The sequence below is a fragment of the Sapajus apella genome, unplaced genomic scaffold (genome assembly GCF_009761245.1).
Source record: "Sapajus apella isolate SASKATOON/1434 unplaced genomic scaffold, GSC_monkey_1.0 scaffold19, whole genome shotgun sequence".
Taxonomy (NCBI): domain Eukaryota; kingdom Metazoa; phylum Chordata; class Mammalia; order Primates; family Cebidae; genus Sapajus; species Sapajus apella.
In genome coordinates this window covers 25,746,188-25,765,831 of record NW_022436959.1, presented here as the reverse complement: position 1 = coordinate 25,765,831, position 19,644 = coordinate 25,746,188, and the positions used below count along the sequence as shown (strand labels likewise).

Sequence of the window (19,644 nt, the reverse complement as noted above, 5' to 3'; positions counted from 1 at the left end):
AGCTGGCAACAAATTAATTTCATCAAAGGGAGGGGAAAGTGTCATGTGGATAAACTTCCTGTTTTTTTAAATGTCCATTTAAAAGATCAAAGGTGAGTTAATTTTGTTTTATATCCAGATTACCTAAAATTTCCTACAGTGGCGGAATTTGCTGGTAAAGCAAAATTCTAATTTTTCTTTTTTGGTTGTTGCAAATAATGAATTGTTTTTGGCAGTTAAATTTATTTTAAGCAATGGAACACTTTATTCCTAAAAAAAAAAAAACTGAAAGGAAAGCCAGATAAGGACACAGGATCCACTGGAGGCTGTGTTTGACAGCCTGGCCTGAGGGGCTCCGGGAAACCCAGTTTGAAAACCATGATATAAAGTAGGAGATGAGTTGAGGGGTCGGGACACGAACACACAAAACTATCTGATAATGGCACATGCCCTTCCATCACACCTGACAGGAATGGCAGATGCAGGAAAATCTCCAGCTAGTCTCTTCCTCATCGCCTCCACTGTGCTCCCTGAGGGAGCTTGTGTGAGCTTAGTGCTGATCTCCATACTTTATTTAAATTCGACCCTAGGCAACTGCTTTCTCTTTGTGCCCAAGTATCCTTAGATGCTCTTTCCTTCTTTCCTTGGCTCTTTAAACTTGCAACTAGTTACCTCAGGAAAAGCTTGTCCCTCACCCACTGCCTCTCTTTCACATTTGAAAGGAGAAAAAGATTCCAACTGTGAAAACTGCAAAAGCAATACTAGCTCTACCTAGGCTATCAAATGAGACACTGAAATTCTCAAATGAATTAGACATTAAATAAATTCTACCAAGTGGAAGAGCTCTTTGGAAAAATTAGGGTTCAATTTTGGGTTGTTTACAAGACTCTATTTATTGCTCTTTCTGCCTGGTTTAATTAAACATGTTCTTCCCATAATACGAGTATCTACTATGATAAGGAACAATTTCTCATCCAATTTTGTTTCTAATTAACTTCTAATAGTGAACCTATATAATCTTTGGTAGAATCCTATTACAAAAAGTAATACATTTCAGTTACTTTATGGTTGAGTGGTCAGGTGGGTTATTCTCTACCCATATTCATGATTATTTTTATTAGTTTTATATTGAGTTCCATATTACAACTTAAAAACACAAACTCTTAAACTAAAATCTATTTGTAAATTGGGTATTGTAGTTTTTGAAGTTAATCCAGGACATATTCCTTTTCCAAGTTTTTTTTTTTTTTTTTTTTTTTTTTAATGATGATTCTTTCCTGTTCGTACAAATGCTAGTAGAAAAGAATCCTAGATCTGAGACATGTGTACTAGAGGCCCAGTGTTTGGTATCTACAGTTCCTTGCAGTAGCTAGAATGGTCCTTGAAACATGATACGCACTTTGGAATCATCTGTGTCAGAACTGTGAGAGGCTGCTGGAATAAGCAGTAGACTGCTTAGGCTATTAGGCAATAATGTTAAATGTTGCCACACAAGGATATAGTATTCCACACACATATTTATAATATAAAGATATTCTATTAAAAGATTTTTCCTTACTTGTGATATTTGTAGAGCCTTCTTTTTATTTTAATAATTAGTGCTACAGTGCAAACTGGTATGAAGCAAATTTTTAAAGAGTACCTTTGGGTGCTAGCAAAGCACACTTTGAGTCCTACAGATGCTTGCAAAAAAGCAACTGCTTAAGCTATTCATTAATGTCCAGAAAGTCCTCTGTAGTATCATTCACAAGCATGCTAGGCAAAGATAGAAAACATGGGAGACTCAATACAAATCACTCTATTTAAAAATTAATGTTAAAGAGACACCGATTTTATATTAATAAGGCATTAGACAAACTATTCTGAACTATTTAATTGTCACTACAATTAGAAGATAAATGAACCTAATTAAAGTGACCTACAAAAATGTATTTCAGCTTTCTGAATGCCAGTATGATGCCCAGAGGCAGTATCAAGGCCTGGTAATTTTACAGCCATTGGAGCACAATTCTTAGTGTACAAAGAAAAGTGTGCCCAGCCCTTAAATATAACATTGTATTTTGTTTGACAATGGGACTGTAAATAAACCTAGAACTCTCTCTTATTTCTCTATATGAACTGAAAGAGACTTTTTTCTTCCTCAATACTTTGACAGATATATTTTAATTTTAATATTTTGGCTGATATATGATGTTCTTGTAATTTTCCTAATTTTTTTCTTTAAATACAAAAAGTCTTATAGTAAAATAAAACTATTGAGCTGTAAAATGTGGAATAGTTTTGCTCAATAAAGTTCAATTAGTATGGAATTCCTTTAGCAAAAATATGACTATTTTCAAAGGAGAAATCTGAATTGGGCTTTGATTTTTTAATAGTGTTCAGCTTCAATTTTCCATTAAACCTTAATGCTCAATGTATTACGTAGGGTAATAAAACTTGATAAAGAAGCAATGTAAGTATATTAGAAAGTTTTACAGGTACATCTTATTTTATTGGACTTTGCTTTGTTTTGCTTTGCAGATCTTGCATTTTTTACAAATCGATGGTTGTGACAGCCTGACATCAACAAGTCTATAGATGCCATTTTTCCAACAGCATGTGTTTACTTTGTGTTTCTGTGTCACATTTTGGTAATTCTTAAAATATTTCAAACTTTTCCATTATTATTATATCTGTTATGGTGATCTCAAATCAGTGATCTTCGATGTTACTATTATAATTGTTTGAGGGTGCCAAGTTGTGAATGCAAAGAAAAACTTCTTGAAGGAATTCAAAGTGCTACTCCAGTGAACACACAAATGATAAGAAAGTGCAAGAGTGTTACTGCTGATATGCAGAAGGTTTTGGTGCTCTAGATAGAAGACCAGACTAACCAGAATATTCCCTTAAGCCAAAGCCTAAATGAGCAAGATGCTATCTTCAGCTCTATGAAGGCTGAGCGAGATGAGGAAGCTGCATAAGAAATGTTGAAAGCTAGCAGAGGTTGTTTGGATTTAAGGAAACAAGCTGTCTGTAACATAAAGTACAAAGTGAAGCATCAAGTGCTCATATAGAAGCCGCAAAAAGTTATCAAGAGTATCTAGTTAAGATAATAGATTAAGATGACAACACTGAGCAACAGAATTTTCAGTGTAGATGAAATATCCTTCTGTTGGAAGAAGACAACATCTAGGACTTTCATAGCTAGGGAGGAAAAGTCAACAGCAGGCTTAAAAGCTTCATGGTACAGGTTGACTCTCTTGCTAGGGGTTAATGCAGCTGGTGGCTTAAAGTTGAAGCCAATGCCCATTTACCATTCTGAAAATCCTAGCGCCTTTAAGAATCAAGCTAAATCTACTCTGCTTGTGCTCAATAATGGAAAAACAAAGCCTGGATGACAGCCCATCTGTTTATAGTATGGTTTACTGAATATTTGAAGCCCACTGTTGAGACCTACTGCTCAGATAAAAAGATTCCTTTCAAAATATCAGTGCTCATTGACGATGCATGTAGTCATCTAGGAGCTCCGATGGAGAAGTACAAGGAGATAAATGTTGTTTGCATGCCTGCTAACACAGTATCTATTCTGCAGCCCATGGGCCAAAGAGTAATTTTGACTTAGAAGTCTTATTATTTAAGAAATACCTTTTGTAAGACTACAGTTGCCATAGTTATGCCTCCAATGGATCCAGGCAAAATATACTGAACATTTCTGGAAAGGATTCACCAACCTAGATACCGTTAAGAACATTAATGATTCATGGAAGGAGGTCATAATATCTACCTTAACAGGAGTTTGAATTAAGTCAGTTCTCATGGATGACTAGGAGAGGGTTCAAGACTTCAGTGGAAAAAGTAATTGCAGATGTCGTGGAAACAGCAAAGGAACTAGCATTAGAAGAGGAGTCTGAAGATGTGACTAGATTGGTGCAATCTCACAATAAAACTTGAACAGATGAGGAACTGCTTCTCATGGATGAGCAAAGAAAGTGATTTCTTAGATGGAATCTGCTCTGGGTAAAGATGCTGTGACAACTGTTGAAATGACAAAGAATTTAGAATACTACATAAATGTAGTTGATAAAGCAGTAGCAGGGTTTGAGAGGATATACTGCAATTTTGAAAGAAGTTTCACGGTGGATAAAATGCTATCAAACAGCATTGCATGCAACAGAGAACTCTTTCATGAATGGAAGAGTCAACGGATGCAGCAAAATTCATTACTGTCTTATTTTAAGAAATGGCCAGCCAGGTGCGGTAGCTCACGCCTGTAATCTGAGCACTTTGGGAGGCTGAGGTGGGTGGAACACGAGGTCAAGAGATGGAGACCATCCTGGCCAACGTGGTGAAACCCCATCTCTACTAAAAAATACAAAAAAATTAGCTGGGTGTGGTGGCACGTGCACGTAGTCCCAGCTACTCGGGAGGTTGAGGCAGGAGAATTGCTTGAACCCAGGAGGCGGAGATTGGCAGTGAGCCGAGATTACGCCACTGCCCTCCAGCCTGGCACCTGGCGACAGAGCAAGACTCTGTCTCAAAAAAAAAAAAAAAAAAAAATGGCCACAGTTACCTCAAACTATAGAAACCACTATCCGATTAGTCAGCAGCCATCCGCATCAAAGCAAGACCCGCCATCAGCAAAAACAGAACTTTTATATGTACTGGGAACAAAAATATTTGTGATATTTGTGTGACTTGCTTTACTGTGATATTTGCCTTATTGCAGTCTCTGAGGTATGCCTATATACTCAGGCAACGCTTCATTACAAGAGAAAGAAATAATCCTCAATTTTTTTCTATAATGAAGTCTCTGTAGTGAAGCTCAGCACTTTCCTCAAGGTAATCATTAAAGTGCCAATATAGTTTCCAAAGAATGTTCTATTGACCCTTGTTTTGAAAACTGTACCTAAATAAACTTTTACCTTTTGAAGATGTATCTTTATAAATACCAAAAGTTTCCAAATTCTGTCTTCCCCATAACTGGTAATCACTTTTACATGGAGGTGTTGACTGTTTTACAGAAGACAGCACCATCGTGAGGTTCTGGAGGAGGGACTGTCTCTATGTGCAAGATACAGTAGAATCTTACACATTAAAATCGTGTCCAAATGCAGATTCTGACTCAGCAGTTCTATAATAGGGGCTAACTTTCTATATTCTCAACAGTTTCCCAGTGATGTTCACACTGCTGGTCTGTAGATCACATTTTGAGGGGTTTAGATCCCAGATGCGAGTAAAAAATAGCCCAGGCTGCTATTTTTTTTTGTAAATAAAATTTTACTGGAACACAGCCATATCCATTTGTTCATGTATTGTCTATGGCTGCTTATATGTTCTAATGGCAGGTTTGCGTAATTGTGACAAAGACCTTTTGGCCCACGACTCTTGAAATATTTGTTATCTGGCCCTTTAAGAAAACATTTTGTGACAACTAATGTAGCCTAACAACTAACTCTTGAGTTACCTCACAGTCTCCCCATGTTGGCAAGTATTTTAAAGGTATCAACAGCAATGTTTTACAATATTAGGTAATAGGAGAGCTATTAAACATATTAAACAATGCATATTAAATCATGTGGACTCTGGAGAAAATATAATCAAATATGACTTTCTGCTTGATAACATGATAAGGGATTACAAATATAATTGAGTTTAACTTTAGAATATTTGTTGATAGTGCATTATGGCTTATACTGCTTATGTGAAATACCATAGACAAATTTTCCAAGGGTAAAAGTTTAAAAGAACTGTATAGAAGGAATTATGTAGCTCACAGAGCTCAAGATTGGAGCCTCTGGCATTTTTACACTTTATCCAACTCACCTTCAAAATATACCTTTTAATTAAATCAAAGAGAGATGTTATTCCTTATTTTACCACAAATGAAAACAAAGAGAGTTAAAGAAATATCCTGAACACCCAATTAAAGTTGTAAACATAGAAAATGCAATTTGTCACAATTACTAATATGAACCACGAGGTTAAGCTGTTGTTCAAATCCAGTATGGTGCAAATCAGACCATTCAGAACAGGAAGCCTTAAATGGCAACAAGAGGAGACCTTCCAATATTGTTATTACTGAACTTATTCAGTGGGATGGGTATGTAACTATTATTCCTTCCAGTAGAGATAAACAAGTATTTGTAATTAATATCATATAGAGAGTGTGTGGCATGTGTAGCTTTTATTTGTTAGTTACTCTCAATGATTTATTTCCCAGAAATGTGATACAAAGGGAAGGACGTTATCCAGAGAAAGTAAAGTGACTTAGCCTGACTGTGGACCAACTGCAACTCTAGTAATCTGTATGTTACTCTTCACCTGGAAAAAATCATTCTCTCCAGGTTTTTATTTGTGCATTCATTCTACAAATTTTGTTGAGCACCTACTGTTCTAGGTACTTAGGATACATCAGTGAATAGAATAGTCAAAGATATCCTCATCAATCTCTATTCTTGAATGGGACATAAAGAATAAATAATAAACATAATGAGTAAGTAAATTATATGGTATGTTAAAATATGATACACACTTTAGAAATGCAAGATGGGGAGCACTGGATCAGGCTGAGGGCGGCACCATACAATTCTATCCTTTATATTTAAATAGAAGTCTGGTTTCTATGTACCTTGCATAAGCTGGGCTACCTCTAAGATTCTTTAAAATATGAAGATTAAATGATATAATAAAAACATTCCAAATATTCTGCCCTTTGTTTTGTAACATTTTGACGATGATTAACTTGAGAAGTACCTAGTACTGGGAAGGCTCTCAACAAATTTCTAATAAACTAATCAACCAATATCTTAGAGGAATCTCATGCTGAATAATTTTGATTTTTGATTTTTATTTAATTTTTGAGTGATTTAAAATTGCTGCAACAATTTTAATCACTTGAACAATCAAATTACACATTTTTTATTCATCATGAGATTTCTCTAAGATATTGGTTGATGAAACCATCGTTCTCAGCAAACTAACACGGGAACAGAAAACCAAACACTACATGTTCTCACTCATAAGTGGGAACTGAACAATGAGAACACATGGATACAGGGTGGGGAACATCAGACACTGGGGCCTGTCAGGGGTTGGGGGATAGGGGAGGGGTAGCATTAGGAGAAATACCTAATGTAGATGATGGGTTGATGGGTACAGCAAACCACCATAGGATGTATATACTTATGTAACAAATCTGCATGTTCTGCACATGTATCCCAGAAGGTAAAGTGTAATTAAAAAAAAAAATTTAAAGCTGCTAAAAAAATTGTTGCTGTAGTGACACCATCCAAGATTTCATACCAAGAGTAAATATACATAATTTGTATTATGATTTTAGTACAGATAAATGCCATAAATGTGCTTATAAATCAACATTTCTGCAGTCACTATATTTAATATCATGCATAAGGATGAACATTTATGTGGCTCCCAAAGTATACTCTAACATCTGATTTTGGCAACGTAGTTACATCACTTTTCAGTGCAGAGTCTACGGAAGTTTAAAAATAGAACATAGAAGTTTAAAAATAAAAGAATTCTGTCTCAACTTTAAGACATTAAAAAAAAAGTGACCCAATGGGAAACTGTCTAAAATAATATAATTAAACTGGTGAAAAGTCACGCTGCTTTATGAATAAATGGTATTATGATCCACAGATGGACACCAGTGATTAAACAGAAATACCCTAAGATCACTATTGAATGGGGGATTATTGTCATTGCACTGCACACATATGGGGATCAATTTTGTGTTTAAACTGAAAGCAAGAAGAGACTTTTTCTCGAGAGCCACTTAAAAACCATTCATCTAGAAAGCAGATTTGGCTGGAAGAAAGCAGTTGTCACAGAGATTACAACTAGGGAATGACGGGGAGAGAGTGGCAAAGTCGGAACATTCCACAAACACCAGAATTGACGGTACGTATTTAAGGAAAGTAAGAATTTCCAAAGAAATGAGGCATTAGAGATTCATTTCTCCAGACTTTGAGTAATTATGTTAGTAAATGTTAAATACCTCATTGGACATCCCATCAGATACCAGATTGAGACAGGAATGATGCAGGACATACAGAAGAACTAAGCAGGAACCATACACTTCGTTAAGAATCTTTCTTAGATACTTTCAGAATCCCTGTGAAGTCAATGTCAGCATGGTTTCATCATTTTTCTATAAGAGCATTTCCCTAGAATACAGTACTGCATTCTTCATGCTGTGAGTTGACAATGCTAAAATAAGAAATGTATACTGCCTTTGGGAAATTTCAATTATTTTTGTTCTTTTCCTTTTTTGAAGTGATCAAACATTTCTGTGAGGGTTACAGAATATTTTAAAAGATTTTTCTAAATATAAGATTGACTGAAGTAGCTTGCTGATGCTCTCATGCATCTAATTAACAGATCAAGGCAAAAGTGAGAAAATATGAATGTTATTCTGGAAGTTCACAGGTAATGTTAAATGATTGTTTTAGTGATTCACTATGCATAAGAAGCTGAAATCTGACCAAACACTTATATGCTGCATTCCACAAAAAACACATTTTTAAAATGATCTTCAATTTTATATTTTAATGGCTAATTATGGTTTTCTATATTATCACCCCAAAATAGAAAGGGAATTTAGATTTTTCTTGATATCTAATTTATAACACTTATGTTATTTGATGTAGAGAATAAAATATTCAATTACTCTTTGAGATGTTTCTCAAAGCATACTGATTATAAATATTAAATTCCCTTTACTTTTATAATTATTGTTCTCAAGGCATGTAATAATCTTCAATTCAGCAATGCACATATATTAACCTGAAAAATACTTATATCTAGAGCTTCAATATTGTGGAGTCTTTGAGGTTCATACCATTAGACTGTTTTTGTTCACCTTAAATATACACAAAATTTATTTTTTAAGAAAAGGATCTGGAGATTGATTGCCCAACATCGTGAATGTACTTAACACTATTGAATGATACACTTAAAGATGGTTAAGACGGAAATTTTAAACATATTTATGGGGTACGTGTGATATTACAGTACGTAATTGTAATGATCACATCACTGTAACTGAGATACCCATCACCTCAAATATATATCATTTCTTTGCATATCATTAGACTTCGATACAATAGGAACTATGTGATAAGATAGAAACAAAAGGGCAAGACTTCTAGAAACTTCTTTGTAGGGAGATGTTTAGAAGATTTCAATAACCATGTCACCATGATACCTTGATGGTTTATAAATGTGAGATGGTTTTATTAGTGTTGTTTTCTGAACCATGTAATAAAACTGGAGCAGCACCATTCCAATAGCAGCAGTTATTAATATTTCGGCAAGGTTGGAGGATAACTGCCATGTACCGTGCTCCCAGCAATTTAAGTCATCCTTTTTTGGTCACTTCTGTCAACTAAGTAAGAGATCATCATCTAGTGTTTGCAAAGATATGATATCTATGTTCCAGGCTGCCCCACTGTAAACTGCTTTCATTCCATTGTAAAAAGACAAATGTATTAAAATAAAAGAATAATGGAGAAAATTGCTTAATACTGCCAATATTAAGATTAAATACATTCTGGTTAAAGATGGCACTGTTCACAAACTTTTGGCAACACAATTATTATTGCTGCATTTTTGCTTTCTTTTTTGGTTTAGAAAATAAAAGGGCACAGTTTCCTAGGAGTATGCATACTTTCTGTGTTCTGTGTGTGTGTGTGTGTTTGTGTGTGTGCCAATTTGAATTCAATGGAGAATTAATAAATGTTTGAGTTTTCACCAGTTACTAGTTTCCATCTTCTCTGTTGGTTAATGACATTTTGGGCACATGGCAAAGCTTGCCAGTTTGGTTGTTAAAAGTCTGTTTAAATCTCAAACTGATTCAAATCTTATTTCCTCCTTACTCCCTTTCTATGCACAGACTTGTTGGGGATTTTGGGTGTATCCAATGTACAGGCTCTTGATAAGTTCTGGAGGACCTTTCTGGCACCAGTTTTGCCCACCCTTTGTAAGATGTGGGCCCCATCAGGCTTCCTGTCACCATCTTTGGGACTTAAGTTGCTAACTTCTGGACAAAGAGGCAATGCCATTGAATGTCCTGTTACATATAAATGATATATGTATAGTATGGTGCTTCATAGAGCTTAATTTAGAATACACTTCTTTAAAGCTTCACTTCCATTCTACTATGATACATGTGCCCTTTCCCTCCACACTCGTGAAGATAGCAAATATATAACAATAAAAATTTAATTACCATGGCTGTTACATCTGGATGTTTCCACGAGCCTGCCATTTTGATCATAGCAGGCCATTGCTTGGTAACGATATCCTTGTCCACACTCCTTGATGTCTCCTTGTACTTTCATTCCCAACATCACTTCCACTTTTCCCTCTGGTAAAACACAGTCTGACCAGTTCCCCACAGGCTGGGCATTGTACTTGTCACAAGGACAATACTGAGTCTCAATCAGCGGATACAAATGGGAATTTTTACATTTTTCCTTCTTTTTACTTTTTCCTGTGGAAGAGAAACCACCAGACAATTTAAGCTGGAAAATACCATTATTAATTTCACACATCCCTAAATTTTCTAGTTTCCTAATTTCCTTTTCTCCATTTTTAACCTTATTTAACAGTAGCCTATAAATCCATGCTATTTTCTCAACTGACAGTGTTTTCTATATAGGCTGTTGTTGGTATTGCGTGCTTCGCATAGTAACATTTGTATTGCTTTTTCAGAACACTTCTTTTCACATACTTTTAAATTATGCTACATATAACTAATTACATATATTTACTTCTCACCTTCATAAGCTGTGTTATATAGTTTTCGACAGTCTTCATTACATAGGTGGTTCATTTTTTAACTTAAGTAATGAATAGTCTACTAGCACCAATATTTTTAGGTTCTTTTGCCATTGGCAATACTTCAGATGCACCGAGCTTTAGTTCTTGCTCATTATATTCCTGCTTTCAGTCATTATTATGGCTTAAAATACAGTTTTCAGATAACAGAATTAATGCTATATGCCCCTTTCTAGGTGAGAAAGGTTAATCTGAGGCTCTGATAATGAGAATGGGTTAAATAAATGAAGTAGCAACTTTTTCTTTTGTCCCCCAAAGACTTTGCTCCAAGCACTTTACAGTCTGCAGGCAGTCCACTAAAAGATCATGTCTACACTGGAAAATAATGTACCACACATTAAACAGGGAGTCAGAGTTCAATTCTCAAAGCTTCCTTTTCTTTCTACTGAAAGAACATAATGCTTTTATGACTGCCAACTGAATTTAAAATACACATCTGAATCCACTGGTATGTTATCTTTCAAGTACATTGTCAGAACTCTCTTAGTCTAACTCGTATTGTGTTTCTCCACTTTGACGCGTACTGGCTTTGGTGTCTCAATTATTCTTACCAACAAGAGTGCGCTTTCTGGTTCTAACTGCACCACAGTCTCCATTGCATGAAGAAAACTTGGACCAGCTGGTCAGTTGACAGTCATCCTGGCAGGGGATCTGGCAGGTTTGGGTAAGGGCTGGCACAGGGCCTGCGTACTGTAAGCACTCATGGATTCCAGCCTGTCCTCCATCTTGCTTGCGACAAGTAATGGCTAAAAGAAAAACATAAAAGTGTTATAACAAATGCAAACATCTCATTACTCTATAATTTAGAAGCTAACCTAACATTTGGTTAAGCAGTCAGAGAAAGCCTCTTTTAATTCCTTCCTTACAGTAGAAATCTTATAGGAGTATTTCTAATAATCACAGTTGCCATTATATTGGTTTTATAGTTTTTTTTTGTTAATAACACATAACCTTGAGTGATTTTTGTGGCACAGAAAAGCAGACACATGAACACTTGGCATTTAGCAGTTTTGATTACATCTATTCAGGGTTTCAGTTGATGTCACATGTAGGATATTTAGAAATAAAGTTTTAAGAATGTAAGACAAATCATACATGGGTTCTGATAATAGTTTATATTGAGCGTGGGATGTTTGCAGAGGGACTGGGAGACACCAGGTACCTCTAATATTGTTTGATATGATTGGACACCCTAGAATATCTATGAAATTGTGTTTTAGTGGCCACAAGCTGGTTGGTAGGTTGAGGTCAGGGAGGTGTGTTTATAGAACTTATCATGAAACTGCAATGGCATGAAAAGTATGTTCACTGTAGTATACTGCAAGTTTACTAGGATGGGTTGGAATGATGAATGGATGGGCAGTGTCAAAGTCCTCCATCTCTTCCTTCTACAAGTTCTTCACATGCACAAACATCAACTTTGCACTTAAAAATATTCAATATTCTTAATTCATTATGTTAAAATTTATATTTCTAGAATTACATAAAAATTCTTAAAAGTTTCAATTGATAGAAATTATTTCTTCTAAGATATTGTTCTACTGACTTAAAATAAGAAATATTTTTATCTATTGAACACACACACACACACACACACACACACACACACACACACACGATTGCTTTATGGTAACAAGTCTTAAAGAAAAAGAGCATGTATGTTTAAAGTCCATTTTCTCCCTAAGCCATTTCCTTCCTATTGGTTTTAGAAACAACTCACTTATTAATTGAGGAAGCAGATGGAACATTTAAACCTTGGTCCTAAAGTTGTCTTCATTGAATTATCTTAAATGGCCTCATTCAGAGTGATTTACATGGCTTTTTCAGGTTTATGATCTAGGCTGAAACTGCCGCTGATCTCTGCCCTCTTCAGGATTCCACCATCATGAAATCAAGGTGAAGGAGCCTGACATTTTTGACATTTCTTCACCTGCCATTTGGAAGCAGGATTGACCCTTTTAAATACTTTAAACTTAGTAAGTGCTGATGGCTCATGGACAAAGTTGCCCAGGGCACAGAGGGCCTCAGGTTAGACAACAGTATCTGGATCTATGTACTAAAACCTCATGCCTAGGAGTGCAAGGCTTTGTAATAGAGTTTGTAAATGGATATAACTAGCAATTGTAGCAAGGCCAGATGTTCTCTGTGTAGTTGAACACAACTTAAGGCAACTGCTTTAGTCCTAATGTAAAAGACCCTTCTACATTGTTCAAATGTGGATGTACTTCCCTATTTCTTAGCTTTAGGTGTGCTTTTCATTAAGTGCACATGACATTGGAAGAGACAAGTTGTCAGAAAAGAACAGGGGCCCCTAAAATTTTAAAAGTATGAACATCCTGGTAGGGTGAACAGTGGTGGCCTTGATGAATGTTAGGTGACAGAAAAAAAAAAAACATTAAGTGTCTCAAAGAGAATCTACCCACTTGAGGGAGGACACATCTGGTGATCTGTATTTATCATAGCAGTCTAAGATAGAGGTTCTCAGGTCTGGCTGGAGATTACAATCCCCTGATTACCTTTGGAAGATACCTATGCCCTTGCTAAACTGTAATATTCTCATTTCCCTGGTTGAGGTTGGGGTCCTGAGAATTACGATACTTTTTAAGCTTTCGGATGATTTAATTATGCAGGCTCTATGAGAACCACTGCTCTAGTAGGCATCGTATTTCCACGTGCATCAGAAACACCTAGAATGCTATTAAACTTGAGGATCCCTGGACCCAAAAAGAGTTCCATAATCTGGACCCATCCAGATATTGAGGTGTCTGTTATGGGATCAAAGAATACGTACTTTTTTAAAAGATGCTCAGGTGATCCTTATGCACATTCAAGTTTGAGACTCATTAGCTTGAATATTCAAGGTACAGGAAGGGTTCTGGCAAACACATATGGCTAAGACAGAAAGTCCTTCTTTGGTACCTAATTGCCCTGGTACCATGCTAAGCTTTGGGAAACAATGGCTAAACATTGTATGAACTAAAAGAGTTCTAAGCTTGGAGTGCAAAGGAAGGGCATGACAGAAACATAGACAGGGGATAAAAAAAAAAAAAGAGCATCCATATAGTTTAGATGAACATCTGCAGCATGGTATAGGAGAAATCCCCAAGATGCAGGCTATAAATGAGCTGATGTGATTCTGAAGTTCTTTCTACACCTGTCATTTGGAAGCAGGACTGACCCTTTTAAATTCTTTAAACTTAGTAAGTGCTGATGGCTCATGGACAAAGTTGCTCCAAGGATGCTCAAAAAAAAGAATTGATAACCAGAAAAATACGGAACTTTTTACTAATCGGGACATGCCAGAGCCTCAAGGATGATATATCTGGAAAATAAGACATCTGATCATATGAGAATCCTAACTGTGAAGAGGGTTGCACTGCTTATAACTAAAAGAAAATTAAAAATTACCAAACTAAAATTGGGTTCTTTGAAATGAGACTACTTTTACCTATTCGTACAAATTAACTCTTTGAAAAAGACTTGAATATAAATCTTTTGAGAAATTAGATAATAGTGACTTAGGTTCTCTATTAAGGGTCTTTCTTACAAATTTTATTTCAGAATTGCTCCAACCACTATCCTATTATGTGACACCAAAAAGAAAAACAAAATGAAATAACACGTCTACCAATACAATTCCAGAAACAATTTATTTTGTGCAGATATATAGTATTCACATAAATTGGAATGCCTTTTCCCTATATACCTGCACTACAAAAAATCTTATGTACTTCAGCTAGCTGAAAAGAAAAAAAAATGTGTAAAATTCTCACAGCTATTCTCAGAAACCCACTCAGCACTTTACACTCCTCATCTGAGATTTTAGACAGTGTACTTTTGGAATAAATTACTCATACAATGTTATCCAAACACGTAGCAACAGCATCATTTGTACAATATATTGAAAATCTCTCCTACATCTCAACTTGTTTGGAATCTGACTTAGAGGAAACCCAACAATTCAAACACAGAAATGCAATCTGAAATGAACTTCCTACAATTAGGGCGAGGAAAATACAAATGTTTGGAAAGGAAACCATCTGGTCTCTCAATTTTGTAAATCTTCAAAATCATTTCTAAAACACTGAAAACTGGGTGGTTTGAACTGTAGAAAAGACTGATCATACTAAGAGCACAGCTTCTTAGCACACCACAAAACTACATATACACAGACAATTGTATCTGTATTTATAGGTGAAGCATGTATATGTGATATCTAATGATTACACATGTTCTCCTTTGAGCTGAAAGCCTTGTTAACAAGACGGGGCAAAAAAAATGTTACCCCAGAGATAATTCACCACAAAATCTTCTCAGTGAGATTAGCAAAAATTAAAATGATTATTTTAAAGTAAAATTCCGTATTTAATTCTAGGTTGATTATATCCATTTACTTATTTTATTCATATAAAGCACAACAATTTTTACGTAAGTGATATAGGACAGGCTGTTCCTGGCAGGTTGAAAGCATGGGAGGAATCAATATGATTTGTGGGTTACATGTGTGGGTTATGAATCAAGTTAAGCAAGCTTAGTCCATCAATATTGGGAAAATGGTGTAAAGATAAATAAGAAAATTTCTTCAACAAATAAATGCTATGAAAAAGGGTGCTAGAACTGTTGTTAGATTAAAGTGACCTAAGAAATACACGAAGCAGATGCAGTGTGGAGACCTTTTAAAGCCTTAGTTTGAACAAACTAAGCATAAATATTTTTGAGACACTGGAGAAAAATTAAACAGGTTCAAATATTAGATAGTTGGAAAGAACTGTTGATTTTGTTTGATGTAATAATAATACTATTGTTATGTTAAAATGCTCAAGTATTTATGGATGATATGTATCTTACTTGGAAGTTGCATTAAAATACGCTAGGAAAATTCTTTTTGTGTGGAGAGTGACAGATGACCAAGAATACCAATATGTTAAGAACTGCTAAACCCAAGTAAATGATGACTACATGGCTAGTACTCTTTATATTAGTCCCTCTATTTTTGTGTATCTTTGAAACTTCCCATAAATTTAAAATAAAAGGTTAGTCCGTTGAATAAGTAGAATTAATTCTAGAATGTTTCCATGTAAACTGAGTTTTAAGATATGTTTTAAAGAGAAAAACAATAACGGTTCATGGACTGAAAGGGAATAGATAACATGGGCTGAGCTAAGAGGATGTGGATGTCTGTGTTATGTATACATGAATGCGTGAATGGAAGGCTACTGCTGCAGCTCTGAAGCACATCAAAATGAAACTCTGAGTAACTGCTCATCTTCATTTTTGAAGAGGGATGAAATTTCCTTAATATTCGTTTGAGAAGAAGATGTTCTATCAGTCAGTGAATTACTCTTCCACCTGTAAGGCCATGCACTCATTTTGTTTGAGTAATCAGAGTGAAATAAATTGCCTGATCTAAAATGCGCACATAGAAGTTCATTACATAAAACTGAATAGGATCAATGCCTTAGTGCACTGAAAGCTGTTGGATTATATGTAGCAAATGGTTCAAAGAGCTCTGTGACCTTATTTATTAAATTGAACAATATTAACATGGTTTAAACCACTGCACTAGTGTCTGAGTAGCATTAGAGACAGAACATGATCAGCTCACTGAGTAATTAAATGAGTGACTTTTTTCCTACAGTTTTAGGGAAAAAATGGCAATAGTGAGAATGAATCATGTAGAAATGAAGAAGCAAAGCTTAATGCAAGTGGGAGCTAGTTTCCAAGAGACCTAATTGTGCTTAGAAGTATGATCAAACCTATAAATAATGTGAGAGGGCTCCAGTTGTTTACTAGGTAGATAAAATGATCCTGGTCTTTCTCTGTGTAAAAGAGATTTTCACTGAGAAGTTTGCCAAATTATAGTTCCTAATTACAATTTGTGACTGTAGCCCTGGCACAATAGAAGGAAATGTACTTGTATTTTTTATTGATCTTAAATAGTTACCAGTGATCCCTAGTCTCATTGATGTGTATAATATATGTGAGAATACCAGGATGAGAACTTACTAGGAAATAATAATCAGTTCCCAGTGGAGTAGCTCAGACTGAGGTTGGCTAAGAATCTCCAGTTGGGATCTGGGAAGGGTTAACGAACAGCATCACAACACATGGGGCATCCAAGAACAATCACAGACACAGCACGGTACTATTTATAAAATGGCAAATGTTAATAAGCATTTTATGACAGATCTCCCAGAGAGATGTAAAACACAACCCAAATCCCCAAATTAACTAGGATGCTAGTATTCATAGGAAGCTAGAGATAAACATTTTAAAATATAAATAATTCTAAAAGTTTTAAATAAGGGCATATATAACTGAAGAGTATAAAACCTGGGTAATAAATAATAAATACATCAGTCAAAAAAGGGAATAAAAATTATGTCTTGATAAAATTTCCTTAAAGCAAGCTCCTTCTCTCTTTTCTACCTAGTTCTTCTTCCACTTCTTTTTCTTTCTGTTGCAGAGCTCTCTTTTAAAAATTAACAGATAAATTATCCTGCCCTGCCAGGATAACCTGGCCCAGATATTATGAGCCTAACCTCAATAATGCCTCTAAAATGCATTATTTAAGGAAAGAACAAAGTGGGTCAGAGTTTTCAGCAAAGGGTGATGCCAAGTCCATCGACAAAGATTAAACCATGTAACTTAAGCATATTTGTTCACAAATAAATAAGAGCATAAAATGTAGTTAAATTATTATATTGCATATTCTACATTTAGATTTAACTTTGATAGGGGAGAATTAGAACTTTTTTTACTTTAACTTTTTTAAAGACTTTTCTAGTTTTTAACCAATAAGTGACAAAGGATGAGGACTCCCAGGGCCAGGAGGGCCTCTCCTATGCAAGGTCTATTATTGAAATATTTATTCTTTTTTGTGGTCTAGATTTGAGAATGCATCCAAATTATGTCGACTTCCATCTAAAGAGACTGATGTCAGATTTTAGTGACCGGTGACATGACAACAGATGTTCCTTGGCCGGCAAGGAAACAGAGGGGCTGGTAGATTAGGCTAGACTGGGTAGACCCTGGAAAATATTAACTCTAGTTCCATATAATCTACAGCAAGTACGCTTGCCATCATGATCAACATGGAGATCGAGCAAGGGCACATTTGCAGTCATTTTTATGATATGTCTACTTTGAAGCTTTGCAACTTTAGAAAATTCTACTCTTGGTAGAAACATGTCACAAAATAATAAACACTGGAATGATACACACATATCTAAGAAGCGGTTATTGACATTGCTTCTTAGGGCAGTTATAAAGAAAAAAAATCAAAGCATCCAAAATTGACATTATTATTCTCATACATTTTATTTCTAATGCAAATTTCATGGTAATTCTATCTATAGTTATTATGGCTAGGTTTCAATTATATAGCCACTGACCAAGCAATAATTTAGCCTTCTAAATACCATCTGAACTGTATAAATACGAACAGAGAGAAAAGACAGTGGAAGTAATAGTTCTATTAAAAATTGATACACTAGTGACTTGAATAGTATGAAGCAAATATAAGCTGTCTATTCATTTAAAAGTTAAAATGGAATGTGGTCAGATTTCATGTTACTTGCACTTCTCTTTTATTGACAATATTATAGGGAAGATGCCTACTTCAGAAGTCCTCTAAAATTTCCATATGGAATTTAACAAAGATTCAGATTTTACAGTTGCCAAATCCTGTCAATTTATTCTTTAAAAATCTCTTTTTAGTTCTTATGTCATTAGACGAAATTTCCTGGAATATAACATTCTTAATACCCAAAGCCTTGTAAAAATCCTTCACTACTTTTCTTTTTTTAACAATAAAAAAAAATCTATCTTTGTACTTGCCTCTAATTCACTCACAGGAATCCTAGGCAAACCAGTCAGTGAGCTGTTCCTAAACATAAAGATTTTCCTTCTTGCCTTTTTGCTTGAGTCATTTATATTTAAAGGCTGTTTCTCTTTAACTATGCCCTATCAGTGGTTATCTTTTTTTCAATTCTTCAGTGGTTATTGTGTAAATACACTACCAATGTATGAATATGACTTGTAACCCAAGTCATATATACATATATTTTCTGCCATGCTAAGTTAAATGCATCTATTTGTTATACTTTTTTTTTTTTTTTTTTTTTTTTTTTTTTTTGGGACAGAGTTTCACTCTTGTTTCCCAGGCTAGAGGGTAATGGTACAATCTCAGCTTACTGCGATCTCTGCTTCCCAGGTAGAAGCAATTCTCCTGCCTCAGCCTCCCAAGTAGCTGGGATTGCAGGTATGCGCCACCATGCCTGGCTAATTTTGTATTTTTTCTAGAGAAAGGGTTTCTCCATATTGGTCAGGCTGCTCTCTAACTCCCAACCTCAGGTGATCCGCCTGTCTTGGCCTCCCAAAGTACTGGGATTACAGGTGTGAGCTACGGCACCTGGCCTTATACATTTTTAATATCTCAAGAGGCTGGGCCTAGTACCATGAAGGCAATGTGAAATATGTAGCATGCATTCAATAAATATTTATTTTATGAGATAATGAATTATAGTCACAACATTTGGATTGGTTTTTAGACACTTGAGTTACCTGTTTTCATAGCTTTCTAAAAGAGCATATTAACAAACGTACAGCTCTGTACACGAAGATGATATAAATTTTATGTAAAAGCACAGATCCTGCACCATTGCTATATACTGAGTTGTATCTCCCACAAATTCACATGTTGAAGTCACCAATGTGACGGTGCTATTTGAAGCTGTGGTCTTTGGGAGGTAATTAGGTTTGGATGAGGTCACGAATGTGAGGTTCTCGTGATGGCATTAGCCCTCTTCTCAGATAAGACCAGAG

General features: G+C 35.3%; 1 protein-coding gene across 4 annotated transcripts in view; it reads right to left on the bottom strand.

Moving 5' to 3' along the window:
- THSD7A (thrombospondin type 1 domain containing 7A) overlaps positions 1-19,644 on the bottom strand; it is a 491,756-nt gene that overhangs the window by 76,134 nt on the left and 395,978 nt on the right. For all 4 annotated transcript variants that reach the window (XM_032286742.1, XM_032286743.1, XM_032286744.1 and 1 more), the window contains exons 12-13: positions 11,370-11,564; positions 10,208-10,471 (exon numbers count right to left, since the gene is read on the bottom strand). In XM_032286742.1, the coding sequence (XP_032142633.1) occupies positions 10,208-10,471; positions 11,370-11,564 (459 nt within the window). The remainder of the gene's footprint in view (positions 1-10,207; positions 10,472-11,369; positions 11,565-19,644) is intronic.